General features: G+C 40.8%; 1 protein-coding gene across 1 annotated transcript in view; it reads left to right on the plus strand.

Annotated features, from left to right (window-relative positions):
* The window catches only part of SIDL (SIDL trafficking protein particle complex subunit 10), a 322,468-nt gene that overhangs the window by 28,482 nt on the left and 276,534 nt on the right, over positions 1-17,452 (plus strand). Inside the window, exon 4 of the mRNA XM_090388069.1 lies at positions 16,470-16,605. Coding sequence (XP_090244195.1) covers positions 16,470-16,605 — 136 coding nt within the window. The remainder of the gene's footprint in view (positions 1-16,469; positions 16,606-17,452) is intronic.

Genomic DNA, 17,452 nt, shown 5'->3' on the forward strand with positions numbered 1-17,452 from the left:
CCGGGTCTAAATCCTGCCTGTTGCCTGTTCTTCTCGACTGGTTTGCTCGCGATGTTTTTGCAGTCTTGACTGGATGATCTTCATAAAGACCTTTCCGATGATGGAAAGGAGGCTGATGCCACGGTAGTTCTTGCAGTCCCGGTTATCACCTTTCTTGTGGATCGGTACGATAATGGCTTTCCTCCATGTTAGCGGAATTTGTTCAGTGCACCAGATGGTTTTGAGGAGCGAGTGTAGTCGGCGAAGCAGTACATCTCCCCCGGCTTTGATCGCTTCTGTGGTGACTTGGTCCACTCCTGGTGCCCTGCCATTCTTCAGGGATTGTATGGCTGCTTTCACTTCTTCTACTGTAGGCTCAACATCGACCATGGAGACCTCAGGGGGGTTGATCGAGAGTGCTGTTGCTGGCGGTCCCTGAGGTGGGTCATGATTATACAAAGCTTTGAAGAATTCACTCCACCGTTGCAGGCGTTCGGATGGTGATCGCACGAAGGTCCCATCAGCATTCTTGATGTTGTCACTAGTCAATTTGGTCTTTCCACTCAGACATCTGAGGGTGCGGTAGAGAGTGCGGTACTCGTTCTTGGATGCCGCCACTTCAAGATCGTCTGCCACTTGATTCCAGTATGCTTCTCTTTCTGCTGTCATTCTTTGTCGGACTTCTCGGTTTAGCTGCCGGTACCGTTCAAAGTCGACCAACTTTGCCTGTTTCCGTTTGTCCACGAGGTCGAGGCACTCGTCTGATATCCATGGTTGCGTTCGACGTCGGGCAGGTGGACATAGGGGCTTGGCACATTCCAGGATGGCATCAGAGATCTGCTTTTCTTCTTCATTTATATCCTCGGGCACGGCCAGCATCTCGAAGCGGTTGGATAGGGCGATCTGATATGCCTGTTTGTTGGCAGCATTCATTAGCTGCCTCCAGTCCAGCTTGGCTGACTGAGATGATCTTTTTGAATGCCGTAATTTGAGCTGCACCTTAGCCCGGATGAGGTAGTGATCAGATCCGCAATCAGGTCCCCTCATGGCACGAACGTCCATGAGTGATGAGCGAAATTTGGCATTGATCAAAATGTAGTCCAGGATTGCTGAGTCCTTGCCAGATGGATTTCGCCATGTAAGTTGATGTTTTTGAGGGTGCTGGAAATGGCTGTTTCCAATGATCAGGTTGTTAGATGCGGCAAAGGACAACAAACGTAGTCCGTTGTCATTGATCTTCCCATGGCCAAACTTGCCCATTGTTGTTTCCCAACCAGATCTGTCCACGCCAATGTGGGCATTAAAGTCCCCTGCGAGGATGATCACTTCTGTCTGCGGAATTGAATCCAGCGTATGTTGGAGCTAGTTGTAGAAGTCATTCTTGGTCGGGTCCAGGCTAGTCTCAGTTGGCGCATAGGCGGAGATAATATGGGTCTTCGTGGTGCCCTTGACAGTAAGGACTGCCAGGCGGTCCGATATTGGTTGGAAAGCGATCACACTACTGGTGGCCTGAGCATCGACCATAAAGCCCACTCCTGCTTCTCGTTTCTCACCACCAGAGTAGAATAGCATAACCGCTTCGTTAGGTGCTGGTGGTTGGATGATCATCGTTCCAGACCCGGTGAGCCTTAATTCGGATAATGCCGCGATTGATATCTTGCACCTAAGTAGTTCTTGGGCAATGATATCCTTTTGTCCAACGTGGTGCCCCATTCGAACATTCCATTCGCCAATGTTAATTGTCCTTTTCGGCGTAGTAAGCTTATTGCTGTGGCCAGTGATCCACTTCACACCAGCACCCTGGGTCCCCAGTGTTGGCGCATCGGCTACCCCGGATGCGGTAACATTGTTACCGCAATAACATTAGTCCCCGAAGAGCAGTGTCCATTGATTACCACTCTGTCTTCTCCCACTCAACCGTCCCTTAATCCATAGCAGCAATTTGTCTCCAGTGGCACACTGCTCCAATTTGTGTAGCAGTCTTCCATGAGCAACAGTATCAAAAGCCTTTCTAAGATAGAGCGGATATCATCTTTTAAGGGCACAAAAGGTGATATAGTTGCACACGTTGGCACTAATTAAGAGTAGGAGACCGGCGGAATTACTTAACAAGTATGGGTCACTGCTGAAAACAAGCCATAAATTACGGTTGAATTTGAAAGTGTCTGCAATTCTGCCCAGACACGATAGGAGGGATTATATGATGAGAGCCTTGTCGATTATTTCGGCCCTACAAAGATTTTGCAAGACTCAAGGGGTAGAATTTTCTTCAGCCTGGTCTGTACTTGTTAACAAGAGAGACTGCTTCTGCAGGGATGGGATACGCTTAAATAGAAAGGGTGCAAGAATATTTGCTGATGCTATCAAGGCAGTGTTAGGTGGGTCGGAAAACTGCTAGCTTGGGGGGAAACAAGGACTAATACATTAACAGTAGCCACTGGCAGAGGTGAAAGTGATTCTTGCACTGCTTCTATTGGAATCAGCAGCAGCCTGGAAAACAAGATGCAGGATATTTCAGACACTGCTGGGAGTCATTGCGGTACAAGTAAACACATGGGTTGCGTTATAGTAGCTAACATTAGGAACAGGTGCATGTATACTTGCGTGAACACCAATGCTAGGAGGTGGTAAATAAATTTGATGAATTTTAGGTATTGCTCAAAACATCAAAAGCAGATATTATTGGGATATCAGAGACGTGGTGTCACATAGATATAAGGAATGCAGAACTGGAATTTGGGGCGTACAATGTGTACCGAAAGGATAGACAGGATAGGAAGGGAGGAGGGGTTATGCTATTAGTTAAGAGACACATAAAATCCAAGGAAGTGAAGCCAGTCGACATCGCTGGACAGTGCAGTGTCGAGTCAGTTTGGTGTGCCATAAGCATTGGGAGATCAAAATTGAGAGTAGGAGTGTGCTATAGGCATAATGACTGATGAGTATAATAAGAAACTGTACAGGGAAATAGAGTGGGCCACTAAATCAGAGAGTCCTGGAATTTGTGGGTTGGTCACTCACACACTAGCAGTGCTTTTGTGGATTTATTGGATGATTGTTTTCTACATCATCATGTTCGGGAGGCAACTAGAGGGAGTAATACCCTTGATCTGATTATCAGTAGTGATTCTTCATGCATTAAGAATCTTCAGGTAAAGGAACCACTAGGGGGCAGTGATCACAGTGTGCTGTAGACGGATTTACTCAAAGAGGTAACTATCATCAGGGGTAAACTGAAGGGTTTTTGCTTTCGTAAAGGCGACTACGATGGTCTGAGACAGTATTTAAATTCTATTCAATGGGACCAACTGATGATGTTACCAACAACAAATTCAAAATGGGAAGCATTCAAAGAACTTATCTTGGAAGCTACTAGGCTTTACATACCATCTAAGAATTATTGTTCAGGGTTTAGGCCTAAATGGATATATGGCAAAAGAGAAAAATGCATGGAATACATATAAATTAATGGGTGACATGGAAGCCTATGATAGATATAAGCTGGTCTGTAACCAAGTCATAAAGGAGATTAGGCAGGCAAAGACAGATTATGAGAAATCCTTGGCAAAGGCTGCAAAGAAAAACAAAAAAGAGTTCTTTACCTATGTAAGCTCTAGAAGGAAAGGGATGAATCAGATTGGTCCAATGGATATTGATCGTTCAACAGTTGAGGATCCTTCTCAGGTGGCTAACAAACTAAACGAGTATTTTGCATTTACATTCACACATAAGGAGTTATTCAGGAAGGGGAATGCCAGAGGTGAAGTAAACTCTGGCAGTGAGCTAGATGATTTTGTAATAACTGGGAGGAAAGTGGAGTAGAAATTGTTGAGGATAAACATAAAAAAAAGCACCTGGGGTGGATGGGATCTATCCAGTTATATTAAAGGAGGCAGCAAAGGAAGTAAGCAAACCCTTAGCCATAATTATGAGAGCTTCTTTGGACTCAGGGGAGGTACCCATAGACTGGAGATGTGCAAATGTGACCCCAATTCACAAAGGAGGATCAAAGGCTGACACAAGTAATTATAGACCTGTGAGTTTAACTTCTGTTCCAGGAAAATTAATGGACGCACTGGTTAAAGAAGCACTGCAGGATCATCTAGACAAGACTTCAGTTATAGCTCGGGCACAGCATGGTTTTGTTATGCAGTCACAAAAGAACTGGATGCAGGGAATAACTTTGATATTATATATTTGGATCTTAGAAAGGCTTTTGATACTGTTGCACATGGAAGACTGCTGCACAAATTGGAGCAGTGTGGCATTTCAGGCAAATTGCTGCTATGGATAAAGGGATGGTTGATGGGGAGAAGGCAGGGAGTGGTAATCAGAGTGGTAATCAATGGACACTGCTCATCGTGGACTAATGTTGTTAGTGGAGTCCCTCAGGGTTCAGCGTTGGGTCCATTATTGTTTTCTGTATTTATAAATGATATTGATGATGGTATATCAAGCTTAATGTCCAAGTTTGAAGACGATACAAAGGTTGGCAGGGTTGTTAAGGACACTACTGATGCTATTCTGCTGCAACAGGATCTGTAAAGTTGAGCAGATGGGCTGAGAGGTGGCAAATGAAGTTTAACATTGACAAATGTAAAGGACTACATATGGCAAACAGTAACCCCAGAGCAACATATCAACTCTGTGGTACTACACTGACAGTGGTAGAGAATGAAAAGGACCTGGGGGTAATTGTGCAGGCAGATATGAAGTTCTCTGAGCATTGCAGATGGGCTGCAAGAGTAGCTCATGGTGTCTTGTCAATGATATACAGGAATTTTTCTAGCAGGGATAAGGAGGTGATTATTCCCTTCTATAAGGCAATGATCAGGCCACACCTTGAGTACTGTATACAGATCTGGAGGCCTCATTTCAAGGATGTATAGCTGCTGGAATGAGTACAGAGAAGGGCAACAAGATTAGTGAATGGAACAAAGGGTTGCTCTTACAAAAAAAGATTAAGGTTTTTGAAATTAAAGTGTCTGCAGACTAGGCACTGGCGAGGTGAACTGATAGAGGTGTATAAAGCCTTGAATGGTTTGAGCATGCTCAATGCAGATTGGATTCTTCCTCTTGTTCAGAATAATCACCTGAGAGGGCATAAATTCAAATTGAGGAAAGACAGATGTAGGATAGATGTGCAGAAATTTGCCTTTAGCCAGCAGGTAGGTGGTTGGTGAAATAGACTTCCATCCCTTGTTGTGGAAGTTGATAGCCTAAATAAATTTAAGGCTCAGCTGGACAGGTATTTCGAATGAACGGAGGGGTGAAATGGGAGTGGTTTTTTTTTTTTTTTTTTTTTTTTTTGGCTGATGCTGCATAAGCTTGCTTTCTTGCATCATATGCCTCTACTAATGCTAATGCTAAAGATCCAAATTCATGATATCAAAGTTATTCCCTGCATCCAGTTCCTTTGTGACCACATCATAGTATCCCATCAAATTGGTCAGACAAGACTTCCTCTTAACAAAACCATGCTATGTCCGAGCTATAACTGAAGTCTTGTCTAGATGATCCTGCAGTTCTTCTTTAACCAGTGCCTCCATTAAATTCCCTGGAACAGAAGTTAAACTAACACATTTATAATTACATTTCTTCTTTATTGGTGAAGCATTACATATTCGAGGTAGTACAATACCATGGCAACTCATTATGAAGGTAGTCACAGTATGAGATACAACTGAATCAATGTCATTTCAACTACTTTCAAGTTCTCTACGAACAAGATATTGTGTATCTACGCTGCATATTCATTAGTGAATTATGTATTCGTAGTTATATGCTTTATGCACATATTTACTTAATTGTGTAGTAATGAATAATTGTCACATGAACTAGTGAGACTTGTGGCAGAGAAGAAAAATGCATGGGGATGCATATGAATTATCAAGCTACACAGAAGCCTGTGATAGATATAAGCTAGTCTATAATCATGTCACAGGGGTGGTTAGGTAAGTGAAGGCAGATTAAGAGAAATCTTTGGCAGAGGATACAAAGAAGAACATGTAAACTCTAGAAGGAAGAAGATGAATCAGATTGTTCCACTCTATCTATGGTTTGACTGTTGATGATCCTGATTAGGTTGCTGACAAACTGAATGAGTATTTGCCATCTACATTCACATGTGAGGAATTCTTTAGCAAAGGGATTGCCAGAAGTTTATCAAACTAACAGGAAGGTAAATGATTTTGTAATAACTGAGAGGAAAATGGAAGAGAAATCATTGAAGTTAAACATAAGAAAGGCACCTGGGGTGGACGGGATCTATCCAGTTATATTAAAGGAGGCAGTGAAGGTAGTAAGCAGACCCTTAGCCATAATTATGAGAGCATCCTTGGATTCAGGGAAGGTCCCTGCGTACTAGATATGTGCAAATGTATCCCAATTGACAGACGGGATCAAATGGTGACACAAGTAATTACAGACCTGTTAGTTTAACTTCTGTTCCAGGGAAAATAATGGAATCACTGGTAAAAGTAATGCAAGATCATCTAGATAGATCTACAATTATACTTCAAACAAGCATGGGTTTATTAAGGGGAAATCTTGTTTGATCAATTTAATCAGTTACTGTGATGTGGTCACAAAGGAACTGGATGCAAAAAGTAATTTTGAAATCGTATCCTTGGATTTCACGAAAGCTTTTGATAAAAGCTGATAAACTTCAAAGACTGCTGTGCAAATTGGGGCAATGTGGCATTAAGGTCAAGTTGCTGCTATGGATAAAGGGATGGTCGAGTGAGAGAACATAGACATTGGTAATCCGTGGACATTGCTCTTCTTGGACTAATGTTATTATTGGAGTCCCCAGGGTTTGGTGTTGGGACCATTGTTGTTTTCTATATGTATCAGTGATATTGACGAAAGCATATCAGGCTTAATGTCCAAGTTTGCCGGTAATAGAAAGGTTGACAGGGTGGTTAAACCAGTAATGATAGTATGCAACAGGATCTACAAAAGTTAGGCAAATGTGCTGAGAAATGGCAATTGAAGTTTACCATTGCCAAATGCAAAGTATTGCATATGGGCAGTAGTAACCACAGAATAACATACCAACTGTGTGGTACTACACTCAGGATAGTGGAAAGTGAAAATGATCTGGGGGTAAATCTGCAGTCAGATATGAAATTTTTTGAGCAGTGCAGACAGACTTCCAAGACAACTCATGGGGTTTTGTCAATCATATATACTCCCATGAGTCCAAGGGGAGGTCCCCACGGACTGGAGATGTGCAAATGTATCCCCAATTCACGAAGGGGGATCGAAGGGTGACACGAGTAATTACAGACCAGTTAGTTTAACTTCTGTTCTGGGTAAAATAATGGAGTCACTGGATAAAGATGCTTTGCAGGATCATCTAGACAAGACCGCAGCAGTAATTTAGACACAGCATGGGTTTGTTAAGGGAAAGTCTTGTCTGACAAATTTGATAGGATATTATGATGTGGTTACAAAGGAACTGGATGCAAAAAATAATTTTGATATCATATATTTGGATTTCAGGAAAGCTTTTGACACTGTTGCGCATGGAAGACTATTGTACAAATTGGAGCAGAATGGTATTAAGGGTAAGTTGCTACAATGGATAAAAGGATGGTTAAGTGGGAGAAGACAGGGTGGTAATCAATGGGTGCTGCTCTTCGTGGACTAATGTTTTTAGTGGAGTTCCACAGGTTTCGGTGTTCGGTCCACTGTTGTTTTGTATATTTATTGATGAAGGTATATCAGGCTTAATGTCGAAGTTTGCAGATGATACAAAGGTTGGCAGGGTTGTTAATGACAGTAATGGCAGTGTGCTACTGCAACAGGATCCAGATAATTTTTGGGCAGATGGGCTAAGAAGTGGCAACTGAAGTTTAACCTTGAGAAATGCAAAGTACTGCATATGGGTAGAAGTAACCCCAGAGAAACGTACCAACTGTGTGGTACTACACTTAAGGTGGTAGAAAATGAAAAAGACCTGGGAGTAATTGTGCAGTCAGATATGAAGTTTTCTGAGCAATGCAGACAGGCTGCCAGGGCAGGTCATGGGGTTTTGTCAATGATATATAGGAATTTTGCTAGTAGGGAAAAGGAGGTGATTGTCCCTCTGTATAAGACAATGGTCAGGCCATGCCTTGAGTACTGTGTACAGGTCTGGAGGCCTCATTTTAGGAAGGGTGTAGATTTGCTTGAGCGTGTACAGAGAAGGGCAACAAGATTGGTGAGGGGAATGAAGGGATCCTCTTACCAAGAGAGGTTTAAGTTCTGCAAATTGCAGTGGCTGGAGACTAGGCACCTGCACTGTGATCTGATTGAGGTGTATAAGGCCTTGAATGGATTGAGCACGCTGAATTCTGATGGGATCCTTCCACTTGTTGAGATTACGAACCTAGGGGGGCATAAATTCAAATTAAGAAAAGGCAGATGTAGAATAGATGTGCGAAATTTGCCTTTAGCCAGCAGGTGGTTAATTGCTGGAACAAACTTCCATCTGTCGTTGTGGAAGTTGATAGGTTAAATAAATTTAAGGAGGAACTGGACAGGCATTTGGAGGGAGTGGTGTGATATTTTTTATTTATTTATTTTTTTTGGCTGGTGCTGCATAAGCTCATACACTTGCTTTCTTGCATCACATGCCGCTACTACTACTACTACAGGAATTTTGCTAGTAGGGATAAGGAGGTGATTACCCATTGTATAAGGCAATAGTCAGTTCACATATTAAGTACTGGCTACTGGAATGAGTACAGAGAAGGGCAACAAGATTGGTTGAGGGCAATGAAGGAGTGCTCTTACCAAGAAAGACTTTAGGTCTGCAAATTGCAGTGTCTGGAGACTGGGCTCTTGTGAAGTGATCTGATTGAGATGTTTAAGCCTTTGAATGGATTGAGCAAGCTCAATGCTGATGGGATTCTTCCTTTTGCTCAGACCACACACACACACACACACACACACACACACACACACACGAGAAGGCACAAATTCAAATCGAGGAAGGACGGTTGCAGGATAATTGTACAGATATTTGCCTTTAGTTGGGTTGCTGATTGTTGAAACAAAGTTCCATCTGTTGTTGTTGTTGAAGTTTGTAGTTTAAAGAAAGTCATTGAACATCTAGACAGACTATTGGAGGGAATGAATAGGTGAAATGGGGGATATCTTTTTTTTTTTTTTTTCTGATATAAACTGAGAGATCACTGAATTATGACCACTCCTATGAAAACTGAATGCAACCTGTTGACCATGTGAGCTACGAGAGTGTGGAGTTAGTCGACCTACGTAGCATAGATAAGGTGTCGGTTGTTCAGTAGGTAGTTAAAATCCAAAGCTGTAAGAATATGACAGATTGTGGGTGCTCGATGAGCTGGTGTCTTGATTTCCCAAACGGCTGAACTGGTGGTGTGTTTGAGGGCCACCGTAGTTAGTGTACCAGGACTGGCGTAATGATGAACAAGTATGCCACAGAAAGGGAAATAATGATTGAAGGAGCGGTAATTGAAAAGGTGGAGTCATATACTTATCTGGGACAAGTTATTAGCTGTAATAATGATAAATGGCTGGAAGTCAAGAGAAGAATAAATTTTGGATGGATAGCATTCAGGAAATATAGTCACATACTGAAGAGCAATATCCCAGTTTGTCTGAAATGTAAAATAATGAACCAATGTATACTCCCCAACATGACTTATGGAAATGAAACTTGGGCACTCACCAAAAGAATGGAAGAGAAGCTGAGAACTACACAGCGAAGAATAGAACGAATTATATTGGGAATCAGACTGTTAGATAAGAAGAGAAACACATGGATTGCCAGCACACTCAAGTAAAGGACATTCTTATCATGATGGATAGATGAAATTCATGAGTTTGTTGGTAGTAAATGGATAGCCAGTGCTCAAAACAGAAGGAACTGGAAAATTGCTGGAGAGGCCTTCATCCTGCAGTGGATTGAAAATGGCTGATGATGATGATGATGATGATGATGACTGGCGTCAAAATGGTCAAGCAACGACCCGACGGCAAAACTGCAAAGGTCAGCGAAAGGCTGATGCTGGAGATGAACACCAGGTCCAACGACTCGTACAGATACAGCACTGTTGAAGAGTTGACTACCCAACTCTTCAACATGGGCCAACCCGAAACAATATCTGGCATGACCATGCGTCGCACGCTCTCACGTATGGGCTATACCAGCAGATGACCCCTATGGCAACCTCTCCTAACCAAGGTACATCGGTGTAAAAGACTCGCCTAGTGCAAAGAGCATGCAAGTTGGACGTTAGAAGACTGGAAGAAGGTGTGCTGGTCACATGAGTCAAGTTATTTACTCCACACCGTGGATAGTCATGTACAGATTTGGTGAGGTTCTTGATCCATCATGCATGGTATCAAAAGTGCAGGCCAATGGAGGCGAGTGTGTGGTGTGGGGCATGTTTCACTGGCAGGAACTTAGACCTCTGCTGCATGTGGAACAACATATCAGTGGTCTCTACTATCGTCAACTGCTTGCTGACTGTGTACACCCCACTATGTTACAATTTTTCCCGAATGGCACAATGGTGTCGTCCAAGATGACAATGCACCGAACCATCGGGCACTTGTTGTGCAGGAATGGTTTGAGGAATGCAGTTCTGACTTCCAGCATATGGACTGGCCTCCGAACTCCACGGAAATCAATCCCATAGGGAACTTCTGGGATGCTATGGAAAAGCATATCAGACGTCTGGATACACCAATTACCTACATACCTGCATTGCTGACTGCATTACACACAGCTTGGTTGGCCATACCTCTCGAACACTTTCGACATCTTGTTGAATCAATGCCACATTGGATAGCTGCTGTATTGAGGGCAAAAGGAGGACCTATGAAGTATTAGTTAGGTGGTCATAATTCAGTGATCACTCAGTGTATATGCTTGCTTTCTTGCATCATTTGCCACTGCTAATCCACCAGGGGCCACTCTGCTTGATTACTTGACACTGACCTGATGGGCAGAGTGATCTGTCCATTCGTCAATGCCAATAATCATTTAGCTCATTAGCACTTTCAGACACAGCTGATTTCATTTTATTTATTTATTTAATATTTTTTTTAGTGTTATATCTTCTTAGTGGTATGAGCTAAAATAAGATTCACAGTGGTAAAGAAACAATTCCCATTTCTCCTGAGATTTAATGCTTTCTAGCCTTATCATGATGTGTTTATTTTGTTTTATTTATTTTATTATTATTATTTTTTAAATCACTGAAAATACTCTCTTCAGTTCTTAATCATATCAGATGATTATCAGATGATAAATAGTGAGCACTCCTTGCTGATTTTCAAATCCTCTCAATTCTGAACAAGGAAAAACGCATCTGATGTTTATATAAACAATGGACTCTGGTCATTTTTGCTCTGCAGAGTTTTACTGCAATTGACCTTGTGCAACATACTTTCATTTCTCAGGTGTTTTATTTCTGACTGCTGCTGTTCTTCCTGTTTTATTTACAGTTGATAAAACCTTTCTTGAATAATGTATCATTAAATTCATTAAATGGAACTGTTAGTTTAAAATCAACCAAAATTGGACTGTGATCATGCTTCACCTTTGCCTTCATATATCAGAAATAATGTGCTTTAATGCTGAACAGTGTGTTATCTCACTCCTGACCCCAATCCATTAAGCATAAGAGCCATTTATACTGTAGTTTTTTGTGTTTTGCACCAATCTTGCGTAGAAATAAAAATAAAAACACCAAGGAAACTGAACTTTTGATAACTGTGTTTATAATAAATTACAATAACCTGTATTTACAATAAATTTAACTTTACAATAAACTATACATAGGAATTATTAAAATCTGCTACATTACAATCAATAAAATGCATTAAAATATACTAGATTAAAAGCAATAAAAATCGTAGTTTTCAAAGGCTCCAGCCTTCTTCTTCAGCGGTGTTTTCTTGTTCTGCAGTACATCTTTAAATATCAGTAGGTTAATGGTACTCCTCACGTGTTTTCATTCACACGTGTTCCGTTCTCTTGCGTTGTGGAACCGGAAGTGGCTCGAGCGGAAGTCATACGGAACCGTTCATCCCTTCTGAGGATAGTGGTCTCAAAGATGGGATGAATCCGCGTACCTCTATCTCTATTAATGTTAATTGTAGAACAAATCCGCAAACTCTCGAGCCACTTACGGTCCCAGAACTTATGCGCCCGATCGGTGATGATAGCATCGTCCGGGGAGATCTGGAGATGGCTGCTACTTTTACTCGAACTTCATTAGCTGTAGCTTCGGGAAGTTTGTTTATAGCCCTTTCCACGCCCATTGCTACTTCTGCAACGGGTAATCTGGGCGGTACCATGGCAAATTTCGGTCCTAAATTTAGAACCTCCAATTGCTCTTTAGTTAATTGTTTATTGCTCATATTCACCACAAAATCCTTGGTGGTGCTATCACTATTGCCCCTAAGCTTGGTTTGTTCTCTAAGCTTGTCAAACTTCCCCATTTGTCTCCGTCTATAACTGTCCGAAATTTGTTTTGCTTTAGCTGCTACCACACTAACCACTCCTGCTAAGTGTATCGGAGTCAACTTGTCATTTATCTTATCCAAGCACTGCCTTTTACCTCTCCTAATGTGGTATAAATTGTTATGTAATTTTTCGATCCATATATTAAGGATCTTCTTTTGATACCACTTGGTAATGTTAAATACTCGTTCATCTTCAAAGGGTAGCTTTGTTTGAAAGCCTCGTGGAATGAGATTATGCGTCTTGCATCGATGGGCAAACCTCAAATGTTGTTCATGTTTCGCCTCCCTAACACTATGTCTCTGAAATTCTCTGACGTACTGCACAATTGGACGGCCATAACATCGAAATAATTCTTCAAACAGGCCTCTGAGGTTGGGTATATTCATACTGTAGTTTTTAGTGTTTTGCACCAACCTTGCGTAGAAATAAAAATAAAAACACCAAGGAAACTGAACTTTTGATAACTGTGTTTATAATAAATTACAATAACCTGTATTTACAATAAATTTAACTTTACAATAAACTATACATATGAATTATTAAAATCTGCTACATTACAATCAATAAAATGCATTAAAATATACTAGATTAAAAGCGATAAAAATCGTAGCTTTCAAAGGCTCCAGCCTTCTTCTTCAGCGGTGTTTTCTTGTTCTGCAGTACATCTTTAAATATCAGTAGGTTAATGGTACTCCTCACGTGTTTTCATTCACACGTGTTCCGTTCTCTTGCGTTGTGGAACCGGAAGTGGCTCGAGCGGAAGTCATACGGAACCGTTCATCCCTTCTGAGGATAGTGGTCTCAAAGATGGGATGAATCCGCGTACCTCTATCTCTATTAATGTTAATTGTAGAACAAATCCGCAAACTCTCGAGCCACTTACGGTCCCAGAACTTATGCGCCCGATCGGTGATGATAGCATCGTCCGGGGAGATCTGGTGTTGCTTCTCCCAAAAATGCTCGGCCACGGCGGACTTGCCATATTCCGCATTTCTTATTGCCTTAGTGTGTTCCCCCAGACGATCTTTAAGACGGCGTTTTGTTTCCCCTACATAACATTCCCCACAATCCGGGCATCTAATGCTATATACGACCCCACTTGTGTTCTCTTTTTGAATGGGGTCTTTAACCTGAGACACGATTGTGTGCAGCCTCCGCCCTGGAAGCTGCACACAACGTGTCTGGTACTTTCTTAGTATTCTAGCTATATGATCAGTCAAACCCGGATAGTAGGGAATGTATGCAGTGGCTATTGGTGTAAAAGGCTCGCCTCTCCTCTGATTTCCTTTAACATATTTCTCTATAATCCTCTGGGGGTAACCACATTTTGCAAGATCCGTCGTGACCCGTTCATACTCTAACTTTCTATCATCGGAGGTACTGTACCTCCGAAAGAAAGTTAGAAAGTTATAAACAAACTTCCCTTTAGCTATAAACAAACTTCCCGAAGCGACAGCTAATGAAGTTCGAGTAAAAGTAGCAGCGATCCTAAGTCAAGCTAAAGATGCCCCCTCCAATCTTAATGTTGAAGCAAAAATTAGCGCTAAGAAGCCTTAAACAAGATGATAGCATCGTAGTCCTACCCGCGGACAAGGACAGAGCAACTGTGGTTCTTGATAAGGAAGCATATAGAATTAAAGCGTTGGGTTTATTGGAAGATCAGATGACTTATAAAGTTATTCAGAAAAGTCCACTTCTTAGTTTGGAACGGCAAGTGAACAGAATGGTGCAGGGTTGGCTTAAGTCTAACAAAATTTCTAAGGAACAATATTGGATGTTGCACGCTACAGGTAGCCAAATGCCAAGATTTTATGGCTTGCCTAAAATTCACAAAGTAGATGTGCCACTTAGACCCATAGTCTCATTTATAGGCAGTCCAACCTATGCACTTTCTGGTTTCTTAGCCAAATTATTATCCCCACTAGTGGGACTTTCAGAATACAGTATTAAAGATAGTAAAGAATTTGTGCAGTTTATTAGAAGCCAACCCATAGAAGAGAATGAAATCATGATCTCTTTCGACGTGAAATCGCTATTTACATGTATTCCGATTGAGCATGGGGTGTGGTGTGCACACATGACGTTACAGAGGGACACCACCCTAAATACTAGAACGCAGCTAAAGCTGGAGGATATTGAGAAAGGAATAGAGTTATGCCTCTCAAGCACCACTATGGTATTTGACAATACTATGTATAAGCAGGTTAATGGTACAGCCATGGGCTCCCCCATTAGCGCAATTATAGCTAATTTAGCTATGGAGGAGCTCGAGGCCAGAATATTTAATGCTAGTATTCTCCCTATGCGCCCCTGGAAAAGGTATGTGGATGATACGTTTTCAATTATTCGGAAGGGGAGTGAAGATCAGGTGTTGAACATCTTAAATGACTTCTCCCCATTCATACAATTTACATCGGAGGTGGAAGAAGGAGGGGTTTTGCCGTTCCTAGATGTGTTGGTCTGTAGGGAAGATCGACAGCTAAAGACTAGGGTATATAGGAAGTCCATGTGTAAAGGGCAGTATTCGCATTACAGCTCAGACCAACCATCATAGGAACAGTGTGATAAGAACTTTAGTTGATAGAGCAAAATCACATTGCAGTACCTCCGATGATAGAAAGTTAGAGTATGAACGGGTCACGACGGATCTTGCAAAATGTGGTTACCCCCAGAGGATTATAGAGAAATATGTTAAAGGAAATCAGAGGAGAGGCGAGCCTTTTACACCAATAGCCACTGCATACATTCCCTACTATCCGGGTTTGACTGATCATATAGCTAGAATACTAAGAAAGTACCAGACACGTTGTGTGCAGCTTCCAGGGCGGAGGCTGCACACAATCGTGTCTCAGGTTAAAGACCCCATTCAAAAAGAGAACACAAGTGGGGTCGTATATAGCATTAGATGCCCGGATTGTGGGGAATGTTATGTAGGGGAAACAAAACGCCGTCTTAAAGATCGTCTGGGGGAACACACTAAGGCAATAAGAAATGCGGAATATGGCAAGTCCGCCGTGGCCGAGCATTTTTGGGAGAAGCAACACCAGATCTCCCCGGACGATGCTATCATCACCGATCGGGCGCATAAGTTCTGGGACCGTAAGTGGCTCGAGAGTTTGCGGATTTGTTCTACAATTAACATTAATAGAGATAGAGGTACGCGGATTCATCCCATCTTTGAGACCACTATCCTCAGAAGGGATGAACGGTTCCGTATGACTTCCGCTCGAGCCACTTCCGGTTCCACAACGCAAGAGAACGGAACACGTGTGAATGAAAACACGTGAGGAGTACCATTAACCTACTGATATTTAAAGATGTACTGCAGAACAAGAAAACACCGCTGAAGAAGAAGGCTGGAGCCTTTGAAAGCTACGATTTTTATCGCTTTTAATCTAGTATATTTTAATGCATTTTATTGATTGTAATGTAGCAGATTTTAATAATTCATATGTATAGTTTATTGTAAAGTTAAATTTATTGTAAATACAGGTTATTGTAATTTATTATAAACACAGTTATCAAAAGTTCAGTTTCCTTGGTGTTTTTATTTTTATTTCTACGCAAGGTTGGTGCAAAACACTAAAAACTACAGTATGAATATACCCAACCTCAGAGGCCTGTTTGAAGAATGAGAGCCATTTATAACTGTTTTTTCTACTATCATTTTATTCTCCATGGTACATTTCTGCTGGTGTTATTCATGTGGGAATACCTTTACTATAAGAAGCATTTCTGAAGTATGAATATACTAATAAGAATTATTATCTGCATATAGCTATTAATATTATTTTTTGTTACAATGTTGTAATAATTTTTCAGAGTAATTAGACTGTCTTGTAGCAAATATTGTAAAGTTTGTTTTTTCTACCTTTTGTATAATGCAATATCTGTCTGATGTTAAATTATTTTATTATGAGTATGACCTTTGAGCAGCATTTTAATTTCTCTTCAAATAACTTCCAGTCGAATTTTGTTTTATCAGATCATATGGAAGAGGAATAAAGACAGTCTATGTAACAGCCAACTTTATTCCCTTTTCTGAAGATGTATTACCTAAGGTAGGGGACAGAAGCTTATTGGAACATCCTTTCTTTCACACTTATTGGACAGAATGTAATGTAAGTATATGGAATTATATTGAAAAATTGACATACAAATAGAATAGACAGCAGATGTAATTTATAACATTTCAAAGGTTAAATTCATCCCGTTAGTGCTGTCATCTCTTATCCCTGTTTCCAAGATTTTAAACATAGTTTATAAAAGATTTCAGTTTAAAAATAGTTTTTTTTTTTAAGTTGAAGGTGGAGATGATGCCTCTAAGCTACTGTTGTTCACTTTTGACTTATAAAAGCCTTATAAGTGACTTATAAATATTGTTGTTCATCCAGATCACAAAGTTGATGAAATTGAATAAAGTAGATTGACTTAGCTGCTGGAAGAAGAGAATGTTTTTGGCCCACCAATTCAATTTTAGGAAAAATAAGTAGATATAACTCTTGACTTACATGGCACAGTTGAAACAAATCTAAGAAATTCATTTATTAGAGGAAAGAAGCATACTGCTAATGACATCTTCCTCGGTTCATAGAAAACTTCCTTTCTTTTAGAATTTTTCAAGTAGGATATAAAGACTATCTGTAAGACATTGGAAGTAAGTCTCCCTCAAGGGAACACACAATGGAGTTCGGGAGATCTCCCAAAATACTTTTTTTTTTTTTTTTTTTTGCTTTACCTATTCATTTTCAAGTTATAAATGTGTACATTCTTGAACAACAAAATCTTTTCAAACACAAATTATCTAATCATTCATTTCATTTACAATGTTTTTTTTAATCAGAATGAAGTAGTGATGTGGCAAGGAAAAGTTGAAAGAGAGATAACCATCCAAAAAGTTTAAAAACCCAGCAATTGCATGAACAGTATCACCATGGTTATATATATACAGCCACTCCCTGGCTTATG

The sequence above is a fragment of the Mastigoproctus giganteus genome, chromosome 13 (genome assembly GCF_048544385.1).
Source record: "Mastigoproctus giganteus isolate SK-2022 chromosome 13, ASM4854438v1, whole genome shotgun sequence".
Classification (NCBI taxonomy): Eukaryota; Metazoa; Arthropoda; class Arachnida; order Uropygi; family Thelyphonidae; genus Mastigoproctus; species Mastigoproctus giganteus.